Consider the following 26393-nt stretch of genomic DNA (forward strand, 5'->3'; position numbering starts at 1 on the left):
GGCTATTTGGGCAAATTTGACGGGGCTGCAGCACCCAGGAGACGAAAGAGGAGGAGGAGCTATATGACGTCAGCGAAAGAACCTTCCTCCTAACTTACCAGTTTGTTGTTGATGCGACAGGTGTTCAGTTTATCATTATTAGTATTATTATTATACATTATTATACATTATTATTTATATATATATTAGTTATTATGCCTTCGCGTTGTGTTGCCGGCTTTTGCTCCAAAACCCACAAGGATGGGGTAAGTTTATTCAAGTTTCCCAGAGATCCCGAGCTGCATGCGAAGTGGGTGAAGCAAGTCAGGCGCACTCGTGACAAGTGGGAGCCCTCACCAACATCCGTCCTGTGCTCTGAACACTTCGAGTTGGATTGTTTTGACACCCTTCCCAGCTTAAAAGAATCTCTTGGGTGTTCAGTTCAGCACAAACGTGTGTTACTACCATCAGCAGTGCCTACACAGTGTTGCCAGATTGGGAGGTTTCCCGCCCAGTTGGGCGGTTTCAAGTGCATTTTGGTGGGTTTTGAACATATTTTGGGCTGGAAAACTTCAGCAGTATCACCGCCGAACTGGGCGGGAAACCTCCCAATCTGGCAACACTGCCAGTATTCCGGAGGGGGTCTACTCGTAGCTACGCCGGATCCAAAGACAGTCCTCCTGTCAGAACATGTGTTGTGAAACGACATAAGATAAAGGTACGTAGAGCTATAGATTCTACATGATAATCATAAATGTAATCATAAAGTCAGCGTGATATCAGTCATGTATTTGCTTGTGAAAGCTTGCGGCTTTCACGTAACTGCCGCCTAGCAACGAGAGGCAAAGGGTAAAGAGGGTAGGCTATCATAGATTCTATTCGGAAGAGATCAACACAATTCTAGACTCCCAGAAGAGGAAGAGCTAGCACTAGAGAGTTCACCGGCGTTTTCATGCGCCATTTCCATTGAGTAGAACCAGAGTAGAACAGCCAGTGAACCGCAGCGTGTTCTCCCGCTGACGTCACAACATGGCCGCGAGCCACGGACCCAGTTTTCTTGCACTGTGCAATTAAAAGTTGGATATTCACGTAACAACAGCTTCTTTTCACGTAATTATAACAGAAATCTAACATGTTTGCCATGTTGTATAGTTTATTTAAGAAATTGCATAGAGTCATGTTCGTGTCATCAGACCTTTAAAGTGACTATACAACTGAGCACTTTCTGGGTTAAGGACTCAACAGTGGCAGGTAGCAGATGCTGGGATTTGAACTCACAACCTACTGATCAGCTCAAAGCCTTGACCATTCTACCTTTTACGCTACATCTGAACAGACTTCCAAACTAACCTGTTCATGAATCTAAAGGCCAATTTATGCTGACAACGCAATCCTCGCAGATGGCGTCGCAGATAGCGTCTGCGTAGCCCCCCCCCCTTCGCAGACGCTCTGCGCGCACCTCCCAAAAATTGTGACCACCGCGGAAGCCTCGCAGACAAGAGGGCTCTGATTGGTCCACTCTACATCCGCTGTACACGCACTTCCGCTTCCCTACTTTCCCGGTTTGGTTTGTTTTCATGACCGCCATTTTTAAAAACACGAGCGAAGATGGAGCAGCACGAAGAGCGGTTGATCGAGGAAGTGAGGAAGTACGTACATCTATACGACTCCAGTTCTAGTCATTATAAGTAACCGGAGGATAAACACTCCACCAACTACTCCTAGCGATTTCGCGACTTCGTGCCCCCTTGCGTTGTGGCGGTGAATAACATCGCGCACGCCTATTACTCCCCGCTCAACGATAAATTACAACTGTCTGCGAAAAGCTATCTGCGAAAGCCTTGTCGCAAGAGCATGCAAAGGCCCTAAGGCTTTCTGGGACGTGAACTCAAAACCTGCCCCGAACACTGACTCACTGTGACAAAAATGTGTCATCGCGAAAGATTCAGCCTTCTGTAAAAGGTTGTTTGTTCAAATCCCAGAGCGAGACAACCGAGGTGGGCTGCAGTCAAGGCATGTGATCTACTGCCTGTTTCACCTGAGGATCAGCTGGCAGAAGCGCTCTTTGTGCTCCGGAGTGATTAAGGCGCAGGGGAAGGCGCCATGCTGCAAGGCATCTCGCAACCGAGTCTCGAGTAAGCTGGGACAGTGGACACTGATGGAGAACAGAACTTCAGCCAGGTGCTCCAGCAGGCCCTGGGGAGCCTGGATACCAATAGCCTACACACACACACACACACACACACACACACACACACACACACACACACACAGTTCCAAGAATATCCTTCATTTTTATAAATGTTGCTATGAAGCTATTGTATATTTACAGTGTGCTTGAAAGTTTGTGAACCCTTTAGAATTTTCTATATTTCTGCATAAATATGACCTAAAACATCATCAGATTTTCACACAAGTCCTAAAAGTAGATAAAGAGAACCCAGTTAAACAAATGAGACAAAAATATTATACTTGGTCATTTATTTATTGAGGAAAATGATTCAATATTACATATCTGTGAGTGGCAAAAGTATGTGGACCTTTGCTTTCAGTATCTGGTGTGACCCCCTTGTGCAGCAATAACTGCAACTAAACGTTTGCGGTAACTGTTGATCAGTCCTGCACACCGGCTTGGAGGAATTTTAGCCCGTTCCTCCGTACAGAACAGCTTCAACTCTGGGATGTTGGTGGGTTTCCTCACATGAACTGCTCGCTTCAGGTCCTTCCACAACATTTCCATTGGATTAAGGTCAGGACTTTGACTTGGCCATTCCAAAACATTAACTTTATTCTTCTTTAACCATTCTTTGGAAGAATGACTTGCGTGCTTAGGGTCGTTGTCTTGCTGCCTGACCCACCTTCTCTTCAGATTCAGTTCATGGACAGATGTCCTGACATTTTCCTTTAGAATTCGCTGGTATAATTCAGAATTCATTGTTCCATCAATGATGGCAAGCCGTCCTGGCCCAGATGCAGCAAAACAGGCCCAAACCATGATACTACCACCACCATGTTTCACAGATGGGATAAGGTTCTTATGCTGGAATGCAGTGTTTTCCTTTCTCCAAACATAATGCTTCTCATTTAAACCAAAAAGTTCTATTTTGGTCTTATCCATCCACAAAACATTCTAATAGCCTTCTGGCTTGTCCACGTGATTTTTAGCAAACTGCAGATGAGCAGCAATGTTCTTTTTGGAGAGCAGTGGCTTTCTCCTTGCAGCCCTGCCATGCACACCATTGTTGTTCAGTGTTCTCCTGATGGTGGACTCATGAACATTAACATTAGCCAATGTGAGAGAGGCCTTCAGTTGCTTAGAAGTTACCCTGGGGTCCTTTGTGACCTCGCCGACTATTACACGCCTTGCTCTTGGAGTGATCTTTGTTGGTCGACCACTCCTGGGGAGGGGAACAATGGTCTTGAATTTCCTCCATTTGTACACAATCTGTCTGACTGTGGATTGGTGGAGTCCAAACTCTTTAGAGATGGTTGTGTAACCTTTTCCAGCCTGATGAGCATCAACAACACTTTTTCTGAGGTCCTCAGAAATCTCCTTTGTTCGTGCCATGATGCACTTCCACAAACATGTGTTGTGAAGATCAGACTTTGATAGATCCCTGTTCTTGAAATAAAACAGGGTGCCCACTCACACCTGATTGTCATCCCATTGACTGAAAACACCTGACTCTAATATCACCTTCAAATTAACTGCTAATCCTAGAGGTTCACATACTTTTGCCACTCACAGATATGTAATATTGGCTCATTTTCCTCAATAAATAAATGACCAAGTATAATATTTTTGTCTCATTTGTTTAACTGGGTTCTCTTTATCTACTTTTAGGACTTGTGTGAAAATTTGATGATGTTTTAGGTCATATTTATGCAGAAATATAGAAAATTCTAAAGGGTTCACAAACTTTCAAGCACCACTGTATGACCATCTTAAGCAAAGAACAGCATTAGAGGTATTTAAATGTACAGCAGCTGATACAGTTGTGGTCCGAAGTTTACATCCAGTGACATGAATGCCATCTTGGATATGAATGTCATGGCAATATTTGGGCTTTCGGTCATTTCTCTGAACTGTTCTTTTTCTGTGGCAGAATGATTGGACAGCATACAGCTTTTAATTAAAAAAAAAAAAAACACTAGAATTTGGTGAACAAGCTTCTGGCAGAATTCTGGTTGGATATTTCACGACTCTTCATGGTAGAATTGGTAGAGTTCAATTAAATTTGTTTTTTCCCCTTGGCATGGACTCGACTTATAAGCACGGTCCATATATTTTCAACAGGGTTGAAGTCAGGACTTGTTTTAAGCTTAATGTTCACCTGCTTTATCTTCCACAACCAGCTCTGATGCGCGTTTGGGTTCACTGTCCTGTTGTATCTCCCAAGTCGTGTTCAAGTTTCTGATGGTTTATGCTGAAGAATTCTGAGGTAGTCCTCTTTCTTCATTATTCCATCCACTTTGTGCAATGAACCAGTTCCACTGGCACCAAAACAGCCCCAGAACATGATGATCCTACCACCACCACCAGCTGGTACAGTGTCCCTCTGTACATGGTGGTCATTGTGGCCAAACAACTCAATCTTTGTCTCATCTGACCATACAGCTTTCCTCCAGAAGGCTTTTTCTTTGTCCGTGTGGTCAGCTTCAAACTTTAGTTAAGCTTGAAAGTGTCAATTTTGGAGCAGGGGGTTATTTCTTGGATAGCAGCCTCTTAGTCCATGGTGATCTGAACTGTCGACAGTGATCCATCAGCTTCCAGTTCATGGCAGGGCTGTGTCATGGTGGTTCCCAGGTTGTTCCTGACCATCCAAACCAATTTCCTTTCAGCTGAGGGTGACAGTTTGAGTTTTCTTGAAGCAAAGTGGCTTGGCAAAGTGACTACACCTCATAATAACTTAGTACAATTGTTTGGACTGATCTTGGAATTTGCAGTTGTTTAGAAATGGCTCCAAGAGACATTCCAGAGTTGTGTATATCTGCGATTCTCTTTCTCAGATCTGCACTGAGCTCCTTGGACTTTCCCATTGTATTGTGTGTTGGTTAATCCAATGAGTGCTGTAAACAAACCCTTTTTATGAAGGCACAGAGAAGCTATCAGCTGTAGTCAATCGTGATCACTAACAGGAAGTTAAGACGCCTCGGTACTGGCAAGATAAGAGACATTTTGGAAGTTTCAGCACCTCTGAATTAATGATCTACATGAGCGTATGTATATTTTTGACCCTGTGTTGATTTCAGAAAACCCAAAGAAAATTAAAACTTGTGCACCAAATTCTAGTGTTTTTTAATTAAAGCTGTACGCTGTCCAATCATTCTGCCACAGAAAAAGAACAGTTCAAAGAAATGACTGAAAGCCCAAATATTGCCATGACATTCAGATCCAAGATGACATTCATGTCACTGGATGTAAACTTCTGACCACAGCCGTACGTTTACACCACAGCGCTGTTGAGATGGCGCTGATTAATTTTCTACAACAGCAACTGTGACAATAATTCAGCTGCAAATCACAGGTTTAATGACTGAATGCACTTGTTTCTTTGGTTAAAAACGTGTAATCGTTGCTATGGTGAAGTTTTCTGTAAGGGGATGTTTATTTAAACATTTATACATCAGCCACTTCCAGATTGGTCAAGCGGTGTTCCAAGAGTGCCGATATTTAGGATAACAGCACTGGGATGTTTCTGCTTGCTTGTCTGTGGAAAAGTCCACTTCCTAGTTCTAAACGGTTAATACGGTAAGGTTAACGACGTCACACCAACTTTTGTTGAATTAATAACGTGCCTGACCTCCAGTAGGGTCTGAAGAAGCAGCAGGCCGTCCTCCTGCAGCACACCCCGGACAGCGGGGACGTCCTCGCAGTGAGACATCAGCTCTGTCTGAGCAGCAGAATGAGAGAAAAAACTCGTTATTTCATTCATCCCTCCCAAAACATAAGAATAAACCCAGATTTACAATACTGCTGATAAAAATGAGAACCATGAAAGACAAAGAAACTAAAGTTATTTATAGTTTATAGTTATGATTTATAGTTTGTTTCTTGTCACAAGGTGAAATTATAAAAAGCAAACAAAAAATAAAATAGTAGATAGAATGGCGGCTACAATTATCGACACCTTAACGATGTTTTGGTCGTTGCAAAAGTAGAAAAGACTTTCAGTACGTAAATTGTGCATGAATGATTACTCAAACTTCCAGTGGGAAAAAAACCCCTGAGTTGATTCCTGATTACTTAGCGTATCAGATCACGTGACACCGTTCCACAATTATCGACACCCAGATGATTATTTATTTAAAAAAAAAAAAAATCGGTATGTGGTATTAAGTTAACAAAATGTAGTTTTTATTTAAAATTTGTTTTACACAGACTTGTATTTAGTACAAAAATATCTTTTATATAAATACATCGATGTCGGCGCTTACGTGAACGAGGAAGTAATTCTAATGCTTGTAAACAAATGAACCGAGAATGTTTAACCTGCGTCAGAAAATCTTTTTGTTCCACTTTCTAAGCATTTTCATAGATCACATTTTGTTAATCATTCGTCGTTGTTTGTATTAATTTCTAGTTTTGTCGTTTACCAATAAACGTCAACAGGCGATTGACATCGTAACCACATGAAAATCCAGGTCAAAGGTCGCATGTCATTCCTCGAAGCAAAATATAAAATGTCTACTGGGATTGTAATATGTGGTATATATTTACTAGCCTAGTAAACTAGACCCACCCGCCTAGCGGCCAAAAATATTTTTGCCTACGAGTGGGTCTAGCCTCGCACCATATCAACACACCCCGGGCATCAAATCGTGCCCGCCAATCACAACGCAAGGTTTTTGTTTGGATTCTTTGGGCGGGCTTTTGCAGGAGTGACGACAAGGCTGCGCGACGCTGGAGAAAGCACAACAGGAAAGATGGCTACGGCAAGTGAACAGCGCGCGTTTGACTCCGCTTTGGAATCAGTTTTAGAAGAATTAGACTTGGAGTTTTGGTTGAAACATGAGCAGGAAGAGGCTCTCCGCTCATTCCTTTTCAAGAAGGACGTTTTCGCTGTTTTGCCGACCGGCTATGGCAAAAGTCTGATCTACCAGCTGGCTCCGCTCGTAGCCAAAAGGATGGGGCTAGTTTGTGCAGTACGAAGAATTAATAAACAGCTTTGAAACATTACTTTTTGATTGTTTCTTATTTTCCCGTTATTTTAAATTTAAGGGAAATTATTTCACCAAACACCACTAAATAAAAACTCTCAAAAACAGTTTAAGCAAACCCTTGAAAAACACTTGAAAAAAAAACGAGTGCATGTTAAGTATGTGGTACAGACTCCAAACTTGTGGTCATTATCTCCAAACTTCTTAATATCTAGAACCTGTTTATTAATTAATACGCATTTTGAAAAATTATTTATTTCAAGGCCTCCCCCACTGCTTTCTGTCGCTCTGACTACGTCACAGTCACTGTTGCGCTGATTGGTCAGAGCGTTGGCCTATACGCACAGTGACAGTTTGAAAGACAGCGGGTTGTTCCTCCTACACCCTTCGGAAATGTCTACAAGCGAGGCCAGACTAAATATTCACATTTAGTCTGGCTTGCCAGGCTATATATTTACAACAAACTGCAAAAAAAAAAACATTCTGAATGGAATAGAAAAATCTGAATATGCTAGGAATTTAATTCTGGTCTAATTCTATTTATTGCAATCGGATTCCAAATCCTCTATAAACATTCCATTCTGTTATGAATCGGAAAAAAAAATTATTATAAAATGACAGCACTTTTATTTTTTTAAAGTACTTCATCTACTTCAACAATGTTACGCAAAGATCGATCCAGAACAGTTGTAAATGTCACTTAATTCCACAGGGTGTCGATAATGGTGGACACCGGTGAAAGTGATCACTATTATCGACACCTCACTCACGTGACTTCTCAAACGTGCATTTAGATACAAAATGGCCACTGTGAAATGAAAGAGTAAGAAACAAAGCAGGTTTCGACGAGGAGATCATGAAATATCAGTGAATTTGATCAGTAAAAACATCTCCATGATCTTTCATGATCGTAGTGCAGCCTGCGACGAATGCTCCTGATCCTTTTTCGCCATTTTCTATTTTTCCTACTTGTCTTATCTTCGTTTTTCTCCGTTACCATAACACTGTAAATCAAGCCACTATGAGGGTTGCAAGAGTTTTGGTGTTTTTGCTCGCAGTCACAAAACTTTTTTTCAGCGCAGCGACGCAACAACTCCACGCTGCCCGCATTGTTTACACCAGGGATCAGCTGATCGAACTGAAGCTGGCCGCCCTAGTGACAAGACCGGAGGAGATCCCTGCGGTAATTTGGCGGAAAACACACAGAGGAAATAAGACGCTACGGAGGAAGAGGGTGGCTTTGAGACAACGGAAGCTTATTGAAAAATCTTATAAGCCGTGTCTCCCCTCTATCATCATGGGGAACGTGAGGTCCCTCAGGAATAAAGTGGACGAGCTGACGGCACTGGCCCAGAGTCAGACGGAGTACTGGGAGTGCGGTTTAATGTGCTTCGTGGAGACATGGCTGCACCCCGACGACAACACTACAATCAAGGGCTTTCACACGGTGCATGTGGACAGAGACTGTGCCAGGAGCAGTAAGCGCAAAGGGGGAGGGCTTGCTGTTCTTGTGAACAACCGGTGGTGTAACCCAGCTCACATCACCGTGAAGGAGCGCATCTGCAGCCCGGATGTTGAACTGTGTGCTGTCGGACTTCGTCCATATTATCTGCCCAGGGAGTTTTCTAATGTTATCATGGTGGCTGTTTATGTTCCCCCCTCTGCAAACCCGAACACTGCTTGTGATACTATTCACTCTGCAATAGCCCGGCTACAGACTCAACACCCGAGTGCATTTGTTGCTATCTCGGGTGACTTTAATCATGTTAATTTGGACAAAACACTTTCACCCAATTTGTGAACTGTCCTACCAGAGAGGGAAGAACAATAGACCTGCTGTATGCTAATGTTAAAGAGGCTTACAGCTCTTCCCCCCTCCCCCCACTGGGCAGGTCAGACCACAACCTGCTTTACCTCTCCCCCTGCTATGTGCCTCTGGTCAAGAGACTGCCCACCACATCAAAGATAGTGAGGAGATGGACAGACGAGGCCAACGAGACACTGCAGGGATGCTTCGAGGTGACAGACTGGCAGACACTGTGTGAGCCCCATGGAGACGCCATTGAAGGGCTCACAGAGTGCATCACGGGATACATCAACTTCTGTGTGGACACCATTGTCCCAGCTAGGACTGTCAGCTGTTACCCCAACAACAAGCCGTGGGTAACGAAGGACATCAAAGCCCTCTTAAATGAGAAGAAGAGGGCTTTCAGAGCCAGCAACAAGGAGGAGGTGCGAGGAGCACAGCGTGAACGATCAGGGAGGCCAAGGAAAAGTACAGGAGGAAGTTGGAGTGGAAACTCCAACAGAACAACATGAGAGAGGTGTGGAGTGGAATGAAGACCATCACTGGTTACAAGCCAACCAACAGTGAAGGAGTGGATGGCAATGTGGAAAGGGCGAATGAGCTGAATCTTTAATTCAACAGATTCGATGGTGTGACCCCAACCCACCACCACCACTCTTCTGCGGGATGGCTACAACCACACACTTCACATTCTCTCCCCTCCCCCGCTTCTTCTTGCCCAACCCCATCCCCATTTCAGGACCTTGCTCGCACCTCCTCAACAGACCCCCTGGTTGAGCACCCCTCCCCAAAGAAACACCTTCATCCCTCCCCCACCCGTCACCTCCACACTGATCATCAGCGAGGAGCAAGTGAGAAGACAGCTGAAGAGACTCCATACAGGAAAATCAGCAGGCCCAGATGGTGTTCGCCCCAGGGCCCTGAAGACCTGTGCCCTCCAGCTAAGTGGAGTACTTCAGCACGTCTTCAACATGAGCCTGGGTCTTCAGAGGGTCCCCGTGCTGTGGAAGACATCATGCCTCATCCCTGTATCAAAGAAGCTGCGTCCCAGTGACCTCAAAGACTACAGGCCCGTGGCATTGACATCACACATCATGAAGACCCTTGAGAGACTGATCCTGGAGCAGATCCGGCCTATGGTCCAACCACTTCTTGACCCCCTTCAGTTCGCCTACCAGCCCAGTCTTGGAGTAGAGGACGCAATCATCTACCTGCTCAACAAAGTCTACGGCCACCTGGACAAGTCAGCCAGCACTGTGAGGATCATTTTTTTAATTTTTTTTATTTCTCCAGTGCTTCTGACACCATCCGGCCATTTTTGCTGTGCTGGGTGAGAAGTTGACAGCAATGCAGGTGGATGCCCCACTGGTGTCCTGGATTGTGGATTATTTGACTGGCAGACCACAGTACGTGCGCTTGCAGTGCTGTGTGTCGGACAGAGTGATCAGTAACACCGGGGCTCCGCAAGGGACTGTCCTTTCTCCTTTCCTTTTCACTCTCTACACCACTGACTTCAACTACTGCACAGACACCTGCCACCTCCAGAAATTTTCTGATGACTCTGCAGTGGTTGGACGTATTACTGGTGGTGATTAGAGCGAGTACAGGACGGTGGTGGACAACTTTGTCATGTGGAGCAGGAAGAACCACCTACAGCTCAACGTGACAAAGACGAAAGAACTGGTGGTCGATCTGAAGAGAATCAGGGCTCCGGTGAACCCTGTTAACATCCAAGGGGTCAGTGTGGATGTGGTGGAGAAATATAAGTACAGTGGTGCTTGAAAGTTTGTGAACCCTTTAGAATTTTCTACATTTCTGCATAAATATAATCTAAAACATCAGATTTTCACACAAGTCCTAAAAGTAGATAAAGAGAACCCAGTTAAATAACTCAGACAAAAATATTATACTTGGTTATTTATTTATTGAGGAAAGTGATCCAATATTGCATATCTGTGAGTGGCAAAAGTATGTGAACCTTTACTTTCAGTATCTGGTGTGACCCCCTTGTGCAGCAATAACTGCAACTAAACATTTCCGGTAACTGTTGATCAGTCCTGCACACCAGCTTGGAGGAATTTTAGCCCATTCCTCCATACAGAACAGCTTCAACTCTGGGATGTCGGTGGGTTTCCTCACATGAACTGCTCGCTTCAGGTCCTTGCACAGCATTTCAATTGAATTAAGGTCAGGACTTTGACTTGGCCATTCCAAAACATTCACTTTATTCTTCTTTAACCATTCTTTGGCAGAACGACTTGTGTGCTTAGGGTCGTTGTCTTGCTGCATGACCCACCTTCTCTTGAGATTCAGTTCATGGACAGATGTCCTGACATTTTCCTTTAGAACTCACTAGTATAATTCAGAATTCATTGTTCCATCAATGATGGCAAACCGTCCTGGCCCAGATGCAGCAAAACAGACCCAAACCATGATACTACCACCACCATGTTTCACAGATAGGATAAGGTTCATATGCTGGAATGCAGTGGTTTCCTTTCTCCAAACATAACGCTTCTCATTTAAACCAAAAAGTTCTATTTTGGTCTCATCCATCCACAAAAGATTTTTCCAATAGCCTTCTGGCTTGTCCACGTGATCTTTAGCAAACTGCAGATGAGCAGCAATGTTCTTTTTGGAGAGCAGTGGCTTTCTCCTTGCAACCCTGCCATGCACACCATTTTTGTTCAGTGTTCTCCTGATGGTAGACTCATGAACATTAACCTTAACCAATTTGAGAGAGGCCTTCAGTTGCTTAGAAGTTACCCTGGGGTCCTTTGTGACCTTGCTGACTATTACACGCCTTGCTCTTGGAGTGATCTTTGTTGGTTGACCACTCCTGGGGAGGGTAACAATGGTCCTGAATTTCCTTCATTTGTACACAATCTGTCTGACTGTGGATTGGTGGAGTCCAAACTATTTAGAGATGGTTTTGTACCCTTTTCCAGCCTGATGAGCATCATCTATGTTTTTTCTGAGGTCCTCAGAAATCTCCTTTGTTCATGCCATGATACACTTCCACAAACGTGTGTTGTGAAGATCAGACGTTGATAGATCTCTGTTCTTTAAATAAAACAGGGTGCCCACTCACACCTGATTGTCATCCCATTGATTGAAAAGACCTGACTCTAATTTCACCTTCAAATTAACTGCTAATCCTAGAGGTTCACATACTTTTGCCACTCACAGATATGTAATATTGGATCATTTTCCTCGATAAATAAATGACCAAGTATAATATTTTCGTCTCGTTTGTTTAACTGGGTTCTCTTTATCTACTTTTAGGACTTGTGTGAAAATCTGATGATGTTTTAGGTCATATTTATGCAGAAATATAGAAAATTCCAAAGGGTTCACAAACCTTCAAGCACCACTGTACCTGGGGGTGTACTTGGATAATAAACTGGACTGGTCCAAAAACGTGGACACGGTATACAAAAAGGGCCAGAGCCGTCTCTATTTTCTGAGACGGCTGAGGTCCTTCGACATCTGCCGAACGATGCTGCGGATGTTCTATGAGTCTGTGGTGGCCAGTGCCATCCTGTACGCAATCGTCTGCTGGGGCAGCAGACTCAATAAGATCATCAGGAAGGCCGGCCACGTTGTAGGCGTGGAACTGGACTCTCTGACGGTGGTGTTGGAGAAGAGGACACTGTCCAAAATAAAAACAAATCTTAGGCCGAATCCCATTTCACCCCTTGGACCTACCCCTTGGCCCTTCTCCTCCATTTTGCGCGTTCACGTGAAGGGGTAGGGGTATCCCAATCCCAGTTAATGCGGAGGGGTAGGGGAAGGGGTAGGGCTTCTGTACCCCTCCAAACGGAGATTTTCCTGGAGCTGACTCCGAACGAAGGGGTTTGAGTGATTTCCCACAATGCCATGCGGATTTCAGCGAGATTTCATGCGGATTTCAGAAAGATGGCGGTTCCCGCGGCGAACTGTCATATGCACTTGTTCAGAGTGGGAATACACACTTTGGTCACTGAGTGCAAGAAAACAGCTTTCCTACAGCAGGAGCGCCTTCAACCTGTTCCAAACACATTTTCAGCGCATAAAGCAAACTTTTAACAAGGAACAGTGATTTTGAGTGAAATGAGTGCATTCGAGCATATGTGACATGAAACAACTTTCTAAGCATGGGTTTTCGAGCTTTTAACACATTTTCATCATATTGGTCATTTTAACTGTCTGAAACGAGTTTTCAACATAGTACTGTGATATGCACTTGTTCAGAGTGGGAAAACACACTCTCCGTTTAGCTGCAGACAACCGTAAAAAGAGGCCTATAGCCCAGGACACAGTGATCACAACAGCAGCAGATGGCATTTCAGCAGAGATTTCTGGTTCTGGCTCTGACTGTAGCGGCTGGTCGCAGCCAATGACGCATTTGGTCGCGTTTTACTAACGTAAACGCTGACGGAGGTACGCGATGACGTATGCGATCGTTGAAGGGCTATCCCAATACGTAGGGGTTGAATTTCAAGCCCTATCCCTTGTAGCTCAGTTTCAAGGGGAAGGGAGAGGGGGAAGGGGGAGGGGTAGAAATTAGAATTGGGATTGGGGCTTAGACTGTCCTTCCCACCCTCTACATGAGGAGCTGATCAGCCCCAGGAGCACGTGGCTGATTCTTCCACGCTGCACAACTGAGAGACCCAGGAAATCATTCCTACCTGTTGCAGTCAAGCTGTATAACTGTGGTACACTGTCTTACCATGTATACTGTATCCTTAACTCAGGTGCAATATATGTATATAGGAATCATTGTATATAAATCACTTCACTTTGCTTTTACTTAAGTTATTGAACTTATTTAAATTTATTTTATTTATTCTTTTTTAAGACAATTTTATCTTCTATTTTTAGACATGTTTACTTCTTCTCTGATTCAGGAGCTTGGTAGCAAATTTGAATTTCCCTCCGGGGATTAATGAAGTAATTCTGATTTCCACCACACTTACCTGCGATGATAATGTCCGGGTTTTCCGAAAAATTGCTGATCATGCTAAAAAAAAACATCTCGGGTAACGAGCTGTGTCATCAGACGACAAGATCAAAGGGCGAGGGGGGCGGGTCTTCCGGTTGATTAATTAACCAATAATAACTGTTGGAACTGAAACTCAAGTTTGTGAATTTTTTTTATTGGTAAATCTGAAAAGGTGTCGATAATTGTAGCCGCCGCTCTAGTAGGTAACAGATTGAGGCACTGTACAGAACGCTGTTTTGGTGCAATAGAGGAAAAGTGACTTACAAACAGTCCGCATGTGGACCTCAGCGTGGGCGTCTCAGGAAATTTGAAAGCTAAAATCCCTTGAAGGAAGCAAGAACAACTCTCTGTGAAGACTGTCTTCATCTGAAACCTGGTGTTCAATTCTAAAAGTGCTACTTGGGCTCTCACCACAGTAGAAGACCACTCTGATATCAAGACCTTCCGAGCGATACAGATCTGGTTTCCTTTTCAAAACCTGGCACACAAGAAAAGCTTTTAAAACAACCACGTCAAACACCGCTGTATTTCCAGGACAGAAACATAATCCATCGACATGTCACTTTCTTGTAAAAGTCACTTGAATGGAGCAAATCAGAGTAGTACAGTATACAACTGTGGTCAGAAGTTTACATACAGTGACATAAATGTCATCTTGAATATGAATGGTCATGGCAATATTTGGGCTTTCAGTCATTTCTTTGAACCAATATTTGGGTAAAATGTCTCTTCACAAGCTTCACCTTGACCAAACATTTCTGTTTATCATGAACAAGCTTCTGGCAAAATTCTGGTTGGATGTTTCACGACTCTTCATGGTAGAATTGGTAGAGTTCAATTAAATTTGTTGTTTTTTTCTTGGCATGGACTCGACTTATAAGCACGGTCCATATATTTTCAACAGGGTTGAAGTCAGGACTTGCTTTAAGCTTAATGTTAGCCTGCTTTATCCTCCACAACCAGCTCTGATGCGTATTTGGGTTCATTGTCCTGTTGTATCTCCCAAGTCGTGTTCAAGTTTCTGATGGTTTATGCTGAAGAATTCTGAGGTCGTCCTCCTTCTTCATTATTCCATCCACTTTGTGCAATGAACCAGTTCCACTGGCAGCAAAACAGCCCCGGAGCACGATGATCCTACCACCACCACCAGCTGGTACAGTGTCCCTCTGTACATGGTGGTCATTGTGGCCAAACAACTCAATCTTTGTCTCATCTGACCATACAGCTTTCCTCCAGAAGGCTTTTTCTTTGTCCGTGTGGTCAGCTTCAAACTTTAGTTAAGCTTGAAGGTGTCAATTATGGAGCAGGAGGTTATTTCTTGGATAGCAGCCTCTTAGTCCATGGTGATCTGAACTGTTGACAGTGATCCATCAGCTTCCAGTTCATGGCAGGACTGTGCCATGGTGGTTCCCAGGTTGTTCCTGACCATCCAAACCAATTTCCTTTCAGCTGAGGGTGACAGTTTGGGTTTTCTTGAAGCAAAGTGGCTTGGCAAAGTGACTACACCTCACAATAACTTAGTACAATTGTTTGAACTGATCTTGGAATTTGCAGTTGTTTCGAAATGGCTCCAAGAGACATTCTGGAGTTGTGTACATCTGCGATCCTCTTTCTCAGATCTGCACTGAGCTCCTTGGACTTTCCCATTTTACGAGTGCTGTAAAGGAACCCTTTTTATGAAGGCACAGAGAAGCTACCGGTTGTAGTCAATCATGATCACTAACAGGAAGTTAAGAGGCCTCGGCCTTGGCAAGATAAGACACATTTTGGAAGTTTCAGCACCTCGGAATTAATAATCTAAGTGAGCGTATGTAAATTTTTGTCCCTGTATGTATAATTTTCTGTCACTGTATGTAAACTGACCACAACTGTATCTGTGTACATCGTAAACAAGTGGCAAAGGTTTTAATGACCAGAAGCTGCGAGTTCACATCCCCCTTGTCTCCTTGAATAAAGTGATAATATGAACCTTAAATAATTTATGCAAACTTAAAGCAAAGACCAGAGTCCAGAGTAAAAATTCCCAACCTGGGCGTGAAGCTTCATAAATGACTCGACCATATCAGGATGGTCTCTTGCACCTGCAATATCACACACACGTTGACTGTCAGAGCGCAGATCATGTGACTTGAAATGCAAAAGAATGGTGTTGGTGTTGTGTTCATTGCATAAGTATGCATATGTGAAATAAAAGGTAGGATTCGAAACTTTTAGGACTGGAACATCGTCTTTGAGTTTTGAGTCAACATTACAGGGATGAGAATGAAAAATATTTAAAAAGTCTGAAAAAAGCCGGGGGTTTGGGGGCTGCAGGTACCCAGCGGGGCCCAGGGGGCGGGAGCTAATGATTTTTGGCTTTTTTTTTTTTTTTTTTACCCCAAAACCATTAATTTTATCAGCAAAAAGTTGCAATTTATTTGGAAATAAATTCCCCTTCTTGGTGGGCTATCAGGTGAAAATGATTAATATGGTACAAGAGACTTGTTTTTAATCAATTCACATTTGATGATTTCAAAAAATCAATGCACCTTTTAATATAAACGAGCTCTACAGTATTATATTTCTGCATTTTTGCTATTCATGTCTTTGAATACTCTAATCCTTTACAATGAAGTGCAAACCAGAAAAAAGTTCTATTATATAATTCTCTGAAGCTTTCTTCTGATGTTATCATGGTAGCAGGAGGTCCTGCATATTAAGCAGGCAACATTCAACATCACTCATCCAGGGTGTCCGCGGGGTTTTAAAAAGTATTAAAAAGTGATAAATCAAAAACGCAAAATTTAATGGCCTTAAAAAGTGATAAATTTGGTCAAAAGGTATTATTTTTAAAGAATAGGTATTATTTTTTTCTTTTGGACAATGACTGGTTTCATTTTGATGAAATAGGCAAAATAAAATAAATCCTTTCTTGCTTGCGCCGCTACTTCAAAAATGAATGTGTGATATGAACTTGATATTGACGTCATATCAATGCATTGTATTCATTGGTCGATAGAAATCTGAAATCGTCTGCGTGCGCATAGCTAAGTCCAAGTGGAGACGGAAAGCAGTGCTAAGTGAACCAGTATCTCTTCATCGAATTCTAGCGGGTGGCAAAAAGTTTAGAAATGGGGAAATGTAAGTTTTCCCGATCCTGGCTCCGGGATCCAAGCTTTCAAGCTTGGATAAGGCCTGTCATCGGGAACGACAGGCAGGCATACTGTAAAGTATGCCTCAAAATCATTAATATTAATTGGATGGGGGCTAATGCGCTCAGGTCGCACATGAAGTCGGAGAAACACGTCAGGGGAATGCGCGGTCGTGGGCAGCAACAGTCTATCACCTCGACAGCTAGCACTAGTGCTAGTGCTATACCAACGGCCACACCACCGCAGCTGCACGAGCAGACCAGACCCATGGACCCGACTCAAGACTTGAAGATTGTGCTGGGAGGCAATGCCACGCTTCGGGTGGAGACTCTGTGGTGCCTTAACACGGCTTCAAAGCACCAGTCTCTGAACTCAAACCAGGGAATAGGGGAGCTTGAGGTCATATTAATAATTCACACTGGAAAAAGAGACCATTGTTCTTAAGAAAACAAAACGTTATAAGTATGAAAAAATAATTAACCACCAAACACAACAATAATTTCCACACATGGTATATATCAGTTACACACTTTTATAAAGGTAAAACGAAGGGTTTTATTTTTCAAATAAAGAAGTTTGGTGGCATTTTCTACTCCGTCCGCCATGTTTCTAAACGGTATTTTTTTTTTGTCTACGCACGTGTAACAGAAAAGGCTTTCCGTTATGATGTCTGTCTCCACCTGCGTGCGTTTGCGCTGCCCCTTGTTAATTTGGTGATTGACACTTCAGCTGCACCCGGTTAACTGCGGTCAGCGCAAACGCACGCAGGTGGAGACAGACATCATAACGGAAAGCCTTTTCTGTTACACACGCTTTATTCACTTGGGCAATTTGTTAGACTTAGAGTTTTCGGCTCTTTAAACGGAAAAGCGGAGTTTACGGGGATATTTTTCTTACGCGCCCGAAACGGATGGATTTGAAATGTAAACAAGAACAGTGCCTGGTTTTCTCGGGTTTCTATAATGACGTACGTCATTCCGCAGCTATTTGAGTTGATGACAACATTTTTGTCTGCTTGTTTTTTTTTTTTTTTAATCAAATGCTGTATAGAATAGATTCAACTAGTTGACTCTAGACCTAGTAGTATTTGTAGCTGTCGCCGAATGGTTGGAAGTCAGTCTTCAAGAAGGTTGTAAGTTTAAATCCAGTACCATTCCATCACTTAAATGAAGCAAACCACCCCACCTCACATTGTTACTGTAACTAATGCCCTGTTGCGAAATATGCAACCGAGTCTCCTGGATAATGGTAATGATGTAAGTAAGTGTTGGATGACAAAATCTATGTGCATGTCACAAAATCTTTCTGATTGATACTTGGTGCAATTCGATGTCGTGGTGGTTGTAAAAAAAATCTGAAGGTAGTAAAAAAAAGGTATTAAATGGTAGTAAATTGACTCAAAGATTGGTGTATATACCCTGTCATCACTTCCCTTTCAACTGTTGTGTGTACTAACGAGGTTTTATCTGGACAGGATGTTGTGTAATGTAATACAGATACCATACGGTCAATTTGAAGATCGAGATGGTGAGTTTGAATTAAAGAACAGGCGTGTACAATGGGCATTACATATTGGAAATTTTTTTTAAATCAAAAACTATAAGTTCATCTCGGCCTAAAAAATTTGGGCAGACGCTCCCGCGCGGCACATGCCAGCAATCCCCCCCCATCCCCCTATGAAATGAGCAATAAGTAGGAGAGTTATACACGGTATCATACCTAACATTTTATCAGAAACATAGATATGATACTATGATTCTCCCCAACATGCTACATTAGATAAGCTAACCCCATTTATAAAAGATACACACTTATATATGACGTGTATTTGATATATATGATGTATATTCATACATTGTTACTTTACGGAAATCTTCAATAAGTTTGGTCTTTTCATGCCAGCCTGTTGTAGACCTAAATATAATGCACATGAAATGACACTCCTCACCTCAACATGTCCTTTACAATCATTTAAGCCACCATAGGCAATGCTGAAACCACTGCTGCAAACAGTACATCGCGTGAAACTTGTCATTATTTTTGACCCTTATTAGACAGGGAGATTCTTTTGTGTAATCTGAGGTGAAGTGGGTTTTGTATTTTCGTTTTTTGGGGCGCGTGCGCTCTCTCTCTGCCATGACGATCCTGTAGGCTGCACTGACTGAACTGAAAACTTCGTCCTCGAGAAAAGAGATAAAAGCCCGCCCACACTGAAAGCTGATTGGCTTATTTTGCAGAGTAACCCAATCAGGACGCTCTTTGTCTAGCATGCGCTACATGAACAGGCACACACGCAGTCTCTCTTGCGCTCCCTCGCGCACTCTGTCATATGCGCGATGCAGACATTAATGTTTCGCGTGCACGCTCTTGCTTGCTTGCTCTAGATTCCAGGAGATATTCTCCAATTTGCGGGCATCAGGGAGCCACTATCAATATGCGGGAGACTCCCGGAACTTCCGGGAGACTTGGGATGTCTGCGTTATAAGGTGACCACAGATCGTTAACCATCCCCCCCCCCGAAATTTCTCAACGGATTTACATCGATCTCAAAAACGATCATTTTGGTCTGAAAAAGTCGGAAATCCGCCAATCGGCGGAAAATTCTCATCCCTGACATTAACATTAACACATGAGTCACGCAGCACTTTTGTTATCATCAGTGCCTGCGCCTGATTAAGAGGAACCCTTACCATGCTGAAAAACAGACATGGTTACGTTTGTGACAAGTTCCAGAACCGCAGCGATCGACGAGACATGTTCCTTCTCACAGGCAAATATCTGAAGCAGCTATAAAACATCGAAGAAAGAGAGAGAGAGAGAGAGAGAGAGAGAGAGAATAGTTAGTGTAGCGCGTTAGAGGATAGCTGTAGCTGTTGAAAAACACACTCCTATTCCACTGTTCCACCTGCTGTATAAGATCCAAAGCACAGGCTTGTGGGTAGGCGCTGAACAGCTGACTAATCAGCTCACAAAGCTGAGGTACGAGAGGAGCAAAATCAGCGCCAAGGGTCTTCAGGGATTTCTCAAAAACAGCACATGAGGCCTGTGAAGAAACAAAACAAGTAAATCTGCTTTTTTTTTGGCACTCAAGTGTTTACAACACTTACCTCCACCACTTCGGTGTCTTTGAGCCACTTGCTCAGAAGTGTCTGGATGAGAGGAAACACTTGCTGTAGCACGACGACTACCTGAAAGAAAAATCCAGATGAAGGAGAATGAATTCACTACGTGAGTTTACATCCAGTGACATGAATGCCATCTTGGATATGAATGTCGTGGCAATATTTGGGCTTTCAGTCATTTCTTTGAACTGTTCTTTTTCTGTGGCAGAATGATTGGATAGCATACAGCTTTAATTAAAAAAAAAACACTAGAATTTGGTGCACAAGTTTTAATTTTCTTCATAAAAAGGGTTTGTTTACAGCACTTATTGGATTGACCAACACACAATACAATGGGAAAGTCCAAGGAGCTCAGTGCGGATCTGAGAAAGAGGATCGCAGATATACACAACTCCGGAATGTCTCTTGGAGCCATTTCGAAACACCTGCAAATTCCAAGATCAGTTCAAACAATTGTATGCAAGTTATTGTGACGTGTAGTCACTTTGCCAAGCCACTTTGCTTCAAGAAATCCCAAACTGTCACCCTCAGCTGAAAGGAAATTGGTTTGGATGGTCAGGAACCACCATGGCACAGCCCTGCCATGAACTGGAAGTTGATGGATCACTGTCTACAGTTCAGATCACCATGGACTAAGAGGCTGCTATCCAAGAAATAACCCCCTGCTCCAAAATTGACACCTTCAAGCTTAACTAAAGTTTGAAGCTGACCACACGGACAAAGAAAAAGCCTTCTGGACGAAAGCTGTATGGTCAGATGACACAAAGATTGAGTTGTTTGGCCACAATGACCACCATGTACAGAGGGACACTGTACCAGCTGGTGGTGGTGGTAGGATCATCATGCTCTGGGGCTGTTTTGGTGCCAGTGGAACTGGTTCATTGCACAAAGTGGATGGAATAATGAAGAAGGAGGACTACCTCAGAATTCTTCAGCATAAACCATCAGAAACTTGAACACGACTTGGGAGTTACAACAGGACAATGAACCCAAACACGCATCAGAGCTGGTTGTGGAGGATAAAGCAGGCGAACATTAAGCTTAAAGCAAGTCCTGACTTCAACCCTGTTGAAAATATATGGACCGTGCTTATAAGTCGAGTCCATGCCAAGAAAAAAAAACAACAAATTTAATTTAATTCTACCATGAAGAGTCGTGAAATATCCAACCAGGATTCTGCCAGAAGCTTCTTCATGGTAAACAAAAATGTTTGGTCAAGGTGAATGTTGCAAAGAGACATTTTACCCAAATATTCGGTGTGCTGTATGTATAATTTTGACCCTGTGTTGATTTCAGAAAACCCAAAGAAAATTAAAACTTGTGCAACAAATTCTAGTGTTTTTTTTTAATTAAAGCTGTACGCTGTCCAATCATTCTGCCACAGAAAAAGAACAGTTCAAAGAAATGACTGAAAGCCCAAATATTGCCACGACATTCATATCCAAGATGGCATTCATGTCACTGTACGTAAACTTCTGACCACAACTGTAAGTATATGTGTAACCGCTAACCGGATATCAATAAAGCAAGAATGATATATTTAGTCATTCGGAAAATGCTGCAACTGCAACGCAAACGTTTCTGGTTGTGCTGAAGATGTGTCTACGATCATATTGACCCGACCCCCTCGGGCTTCTGAGGGCCTACGAAGTATTAGAACGGGGATTCCCACCAGCAGAAAGGATGTTTGAAATTCTAAAAGGACGTGTTGAAGTATTCAGAAGAAAAGTAAAGATTAGGAGCTCTGAACCGGACGCAGGCTTCTTTACCGGATTGTCGTGAGCAGCAAATCGATGACCTTTAACCCCGTCCAGTCCTTCGCCATGCATGTTCAAGTCCAGAGTAGAGAAAAGGCTGGAGATCAGGCCCAGAACTTGAAGCGTAGAGTTTTTAGTGGCAGGAGTGGGCTGTGAAATTAAAGCAAAGGACAAGACAACACAACAAGCTTATAAGTTTATATTTACAGTGCTGAGCGTAAATGAGTACACCCCGTTTGAAAAGTAACATTTTAAACAATATCTCAATGAACACAAACAATTTCCAAAATACTGACAAGTTTAATATAACATCTGTTTAACTTATAACGTGAAAGTAAGGTTAATAATATAAACTTAGATTACACATTTTTCAGTTTTACTCAAATTAGGGTGGTGCAAAAATGAGTACACCCCACAACATCTAGTACTTTGTATGGCCTCCATGATTTTTAATGACGGCACCGAGTCTTCTAGGCATGGAATGAACAAGTTGGCGACATTTTGCAACATCAATCTTTTTCCATACTTGGCCACTGAATCACTTTCACCCTGTTCTTCTTCAGAAATCCAACAGATGTGTGTTGGAAAAGTGCACGACGACCAAGGGCACGGAGTGATGGTAGCATCTTCTCTTTCAGTACAGAGCAATACGTCTGTGAATTCATGATGCCATCAATGAAATGCAGCCCCACATAAGGACACTGCCACCACCATGTTTCACTGTAGGCACCAGTGAAACCTTTGCGACGCCATCAGTTCCAAAAACATTCATCTTGGTCTCATCACTCCAGAGTATAGAGTCCCAGTAGTCTTCATCTTTGTCAGCATGGGCCCTGGCAAACTCTAGGCGGGCTTTTTTGTGCCTGGGCTTCAGGAGAGGCTTCTTTCGTGGACGGCGTCCGTGCATGCCGTTCCTCTGCAACGTACGCCGTATTGCGTCACGGGAAATAGTCACCCCAGTTTGGCTTTCTACTTCTTTAGATAACTGCATGCCGATTTTCTTCAACCCTTCTCATCAGAAGCCGCTCCTGTCGAGGTGTAAACTTCCGTGGACGACCTGGACGTCTCTGCGAGATGGTTGCAGTTCCATCTTTCTGAAATTTTTGTACCACTTTTGCGACAGTATTCTGACTGATAAGTAAAGCTTTGCTGATCTTCTTGTCGCCTTCACCTTTGTGGTGGAAAGAAATTATTTTCTTTGGGGAATTCTGAAGAGACGAGTTGAGCATCAGTCACTAAAAGAGGTCGTTGTTGAAGAATGGAAAAAGATTGATGTTGCAAAATGTCGCCAACTTGTTCATTCCATGCCTAGAAGACTCGGTGCCGTCATTAAAAATCATGGAGGCCATACAAAGTACTAGATGTTGTGGGGTGTACTCATTTTTGCACCACCCTAATTTGAGTAAAACTGAAAAATGTGTAATCTAAGTTATATTATTAACCTTACTTTCACGTTATAAGTTAAACAGATGTTATATTAAACATTTTGGAAATTGTTTGTGTTCATTGAGATATTGTTGAAAATGTTACTTTTCAAAGCGGGTGCACTTATTTACGCTCAGCACTGTATATCTAATGTTTAATTAATTCCTCGTCACTTATGCTACCAGATCAACTGATTAATCACTTTATCACCTCGGCTATGACCTGTCGTAGGACCAGCCTGACATTCCTTACGCAACATAAATCTAAAAAGCTGGACGCTTCAAGAGATCAAAATCGTAAGCACACTGTTGCTAGGCAACCGTGGAATTGACGGAAATGAAACTCTTCCATTTGAATACATTTCGAGTTATTTGGACGCGATGATTTGCGCGGCGTAAAGTGCCGGTTTGATCCGTACCGCCTGATTGGCCAGCTGCTCCAGTTCCTGGATATGAGGCGAGAGGAGAGAGAGCAGCTTTTCCGGAATCTCCTCATCCGGCATGGCCGAGAGTAAAAATCCCAGAGCCTGCATCAGCCACGTGCTCTGAGGGCTCTGTAGAAGAAAAAAAAAAAGTGCTCTGATGAATAAGTCACTCCCTAACACGGATGTACTGTAAAATCACACATCGAGAGGAATTCTGACCTTGTGGATTCGCTTAACGAGTGCATCCTGAAAAAAAAAAAAAAAACCACATTCAGAGTTGTCCAAAAATCATGCTGATCATGTTAAGATCTTCATCATGGCTATATTCTTAGAATAAAAGGTTTGCTACCCCTAAAGGGTTCCTGGAGAAATCTTTAAAAGATTTTAATCCAGTGTTCCTGTTTTGAACTATTAGCCATCCAAAAAAAAAAAAAATCGAGGAATTTAAAGCAGAGTGCGTTCAGTGTGATGCTTTCTTCTGAGAAACCTTTCATTCATCATTCAGCTTGTATCCTTATGTCATTCCTGTTATTTTTAAAACATCAGAAAAAAAAACCCCAGACTTCAAGCTCTCAGTGGACCAGTGGCGGCTGGTCGTCTTTCAAACAGGGGAGGCTGGTCGGTTACGATATTTCCAGATTTTAAAAGAAAAAACACATCAGTTTTGCCCATACTCTTGCCTCTGATCTGGCTGATTGTTGGCAGGGTCACAAACTGTGAAATAACAGGTTCTTTTGGCCCATTAGCCTACTGTCCAATATACATGATGGTGGTGTTGGGGGGGAGGGGTATATTTTAACATTTTATATTTTAAAATTGTGGCATCATGTTGTTTAAAAATTGACCTCGGCTGTGTTTTTGTTTAAAAATGTTTTCCAAATTGTAGCTGTGTTTAATTCATATCCAGAAAAACATATATTCCAGTATAATATACTCAGCATAAACATTTTAAATAGATTCTATATTTTTGGTCCATCCATGACATATTACTAAAGTAGCCTATTTACTGTTGTTGATGTGGGTCACTTGCTGTTAGCCAATTCACTTTCTCATACCAGGAGAGCTGAAAGGAACGAGTATTATTCCCGACCTTTTTCACCAAGTCAATTTGAGGCGTTGGTCTACCCTGCTCTTTAATTTTAATTTTTTCCTCGAAAGGAAGACTGGCAAATGGCTTCGACAAAATTAAATCAGCAATGCTTGGCATCCGTGCGCAGCTTTCTTGCTAGCTGACTAGCCCCCTCAAGTTCAAGTTCAGTCACTCAAATAAACGAAATTTCTGGAACTAAGATAGCAAACGTGACAACACTATATTTACAATGAAAATATATACAAACTAAAAAAGCTGGTAGAAACCGTATGTAATGAATGAAATCGAAATGTAAGCTGATCTCTTGCAATACACCACAGCACTCGCGAATCCGCATGGGACTGAACTGATGTTGCCAGATACTGCTGACGTTATCCAGCCCAAAATATGTTCAAAACCCGCCAAAATGCACTTAAAACCGCCCAATCTGGCAACACTGTACCGCTGCCTGTCTATACTTGAAACGAGCTGTCAATCAAAGAAAATATCCGGCCGCTTTCACCAATCACCAGTCTCCTCGCGGAAACTGCCATGTCCCTCCCATGTGAGGCTGGGAGTCCGTGGGCGGGCGTTTTCGCAGTATTTGTCCAATAACCGTCTTGCATTTTGAGATTGAAAAGCGCAGAGCTCCCAAATGCCGTTGAAGTCCACTGAGGCTGGGAGTCCATGAAACTCCGTGGGCGGGCGTTTTCGCAGTATTTGTCCAATAATCGTCTTGCATTTTGAGATTGACAAGCGCATACAGTGGTGCTTGAAAGTTTGTGAACCCTTTAGAATTTCCTATATTTCTGCATAAATATGACCTAAAACAACATCATATTTTCACACAAGTCCTAAAAGTAGATAAAGAGAACCCAGTTAAACAAATGAGACAAAAATATTATACTTGGTCATTTATTTATTGAGGAAAATTATCCAATATTACATATCTGTGAGTAGCAAAAGTATGTGAACCTCTAGGATTAGCAGTTAATTTGAAGGTGAAATTAAAGTCAGGTGTTTTCAATCAATGGGATGACAATCAGGTGTGAGTGGGCACCCTGTTTTATTTAAAGAACAGGGATCTATCAAAGTCTGATCTTCACAACACATGTTTGTGGAAGTGTATCATGGCACGAACAAAGGAGATTGCTGAGGACCTCAGAAAAAGCATTGTTGATGCTCATCAGGCTGGAAAAGGTTACAAAACCATCTCTAAAGAGTTTGGACTCCACCAATCCACAGTCAGACAGATTGTGTACAAATGGAGGAAATTCAAGACCATTGTTATCCTCCCCAGGAGTGGTCGACCAACAAAGATCACTCCATGAGCAAGGTGTGTAATAGTCGGCGAGGTCACAAAGGACCCCAAGGTAACTTCTAAGCAACTGAAGACCTCTCTCACATTAACATTAGCCAATGTTCATGAGTCCACCATCAGGAGAACACTGAACAACAATGGTGTGCATGGCAGGGTTGCAAGGAGAAAGCCACTGCTCTCCAAAAAGAACATTGCTGCTCGTCTGCAGTTTGC

General features: G+C 42.8%; 1 protein-coding gene across 4 annotated transcripts in view; it reads right to left on the bottom strand.

Annotated features, from left to right (window-relative positions):
* Positions 1 to 26393, bottom strand: part of ipo13a (importin 13a) — a 65242-nt gene that overhangs the window by 685 nt on the left and 38164 nt on the right. Inside the window, exons 10-20 of one of the 4 annotated variants that reach the window (XM_060928771.1) lie at positions 24010 to 24036; positions 23785 to 23919; positions 21954 to 22091; positions 20170 to 20250; positions 19968 to 20036; positions 19753 to 19849; positions 15960 to 16012; positions 14343 to 14409; positions 14196 to 14254; positions 5784 to 5873; positions 2018 to 2199 (exon numbers count right to left, since the gene is read on the bottom strand). In XM_060928771.1, the coding sequence (XP_060784754.1) occupies positions 2018 to 2199; positions 5784 to 5873; positions 14196 to 14254; positions 14343 to 14409; positions 15960 to 16012; positions 19753 to 19849; positions 19968 to 20036; positions 20170 to 20250; positions 21954 to 22091; positions 23785 to 23919; positions 24010 to 24036 (998 nt within the window). Of the gene's footprint in view, positions 1 to 2017; positions 2200 to 5783; positions 5874 to 14195; positions 14255 to 14342; positions 14410 to 15959; positions 16013 to 19752; positions 19850 to 19967; positions 20106 to 20169; positions 20251 to 21953; positions 22092 to 23784; positions 23920 to 24009; positions 24037 to 26393 lie in introns of all 4 variants that reach the window. The other 3 variants (XM_060928765.1, XM_060928776.1, XM_060928784.1) reach the window with 3 other exon arrangements.

Source organism: Neoarius graeffei, chromosome 1 (assembly GCF_027579695.1).
Source record: "Neoarius graeffei isolate fNeoGra1 chromosome 1, fNeoGra1.pri, whole genome shotgun sequence".
Classification (NCBI taxonomy): Eukaryota; Metazoa; Chordata; class Actinopteri; order Siluriformes; family Ariidae; genus Neoarius; species Neoarius graeffei.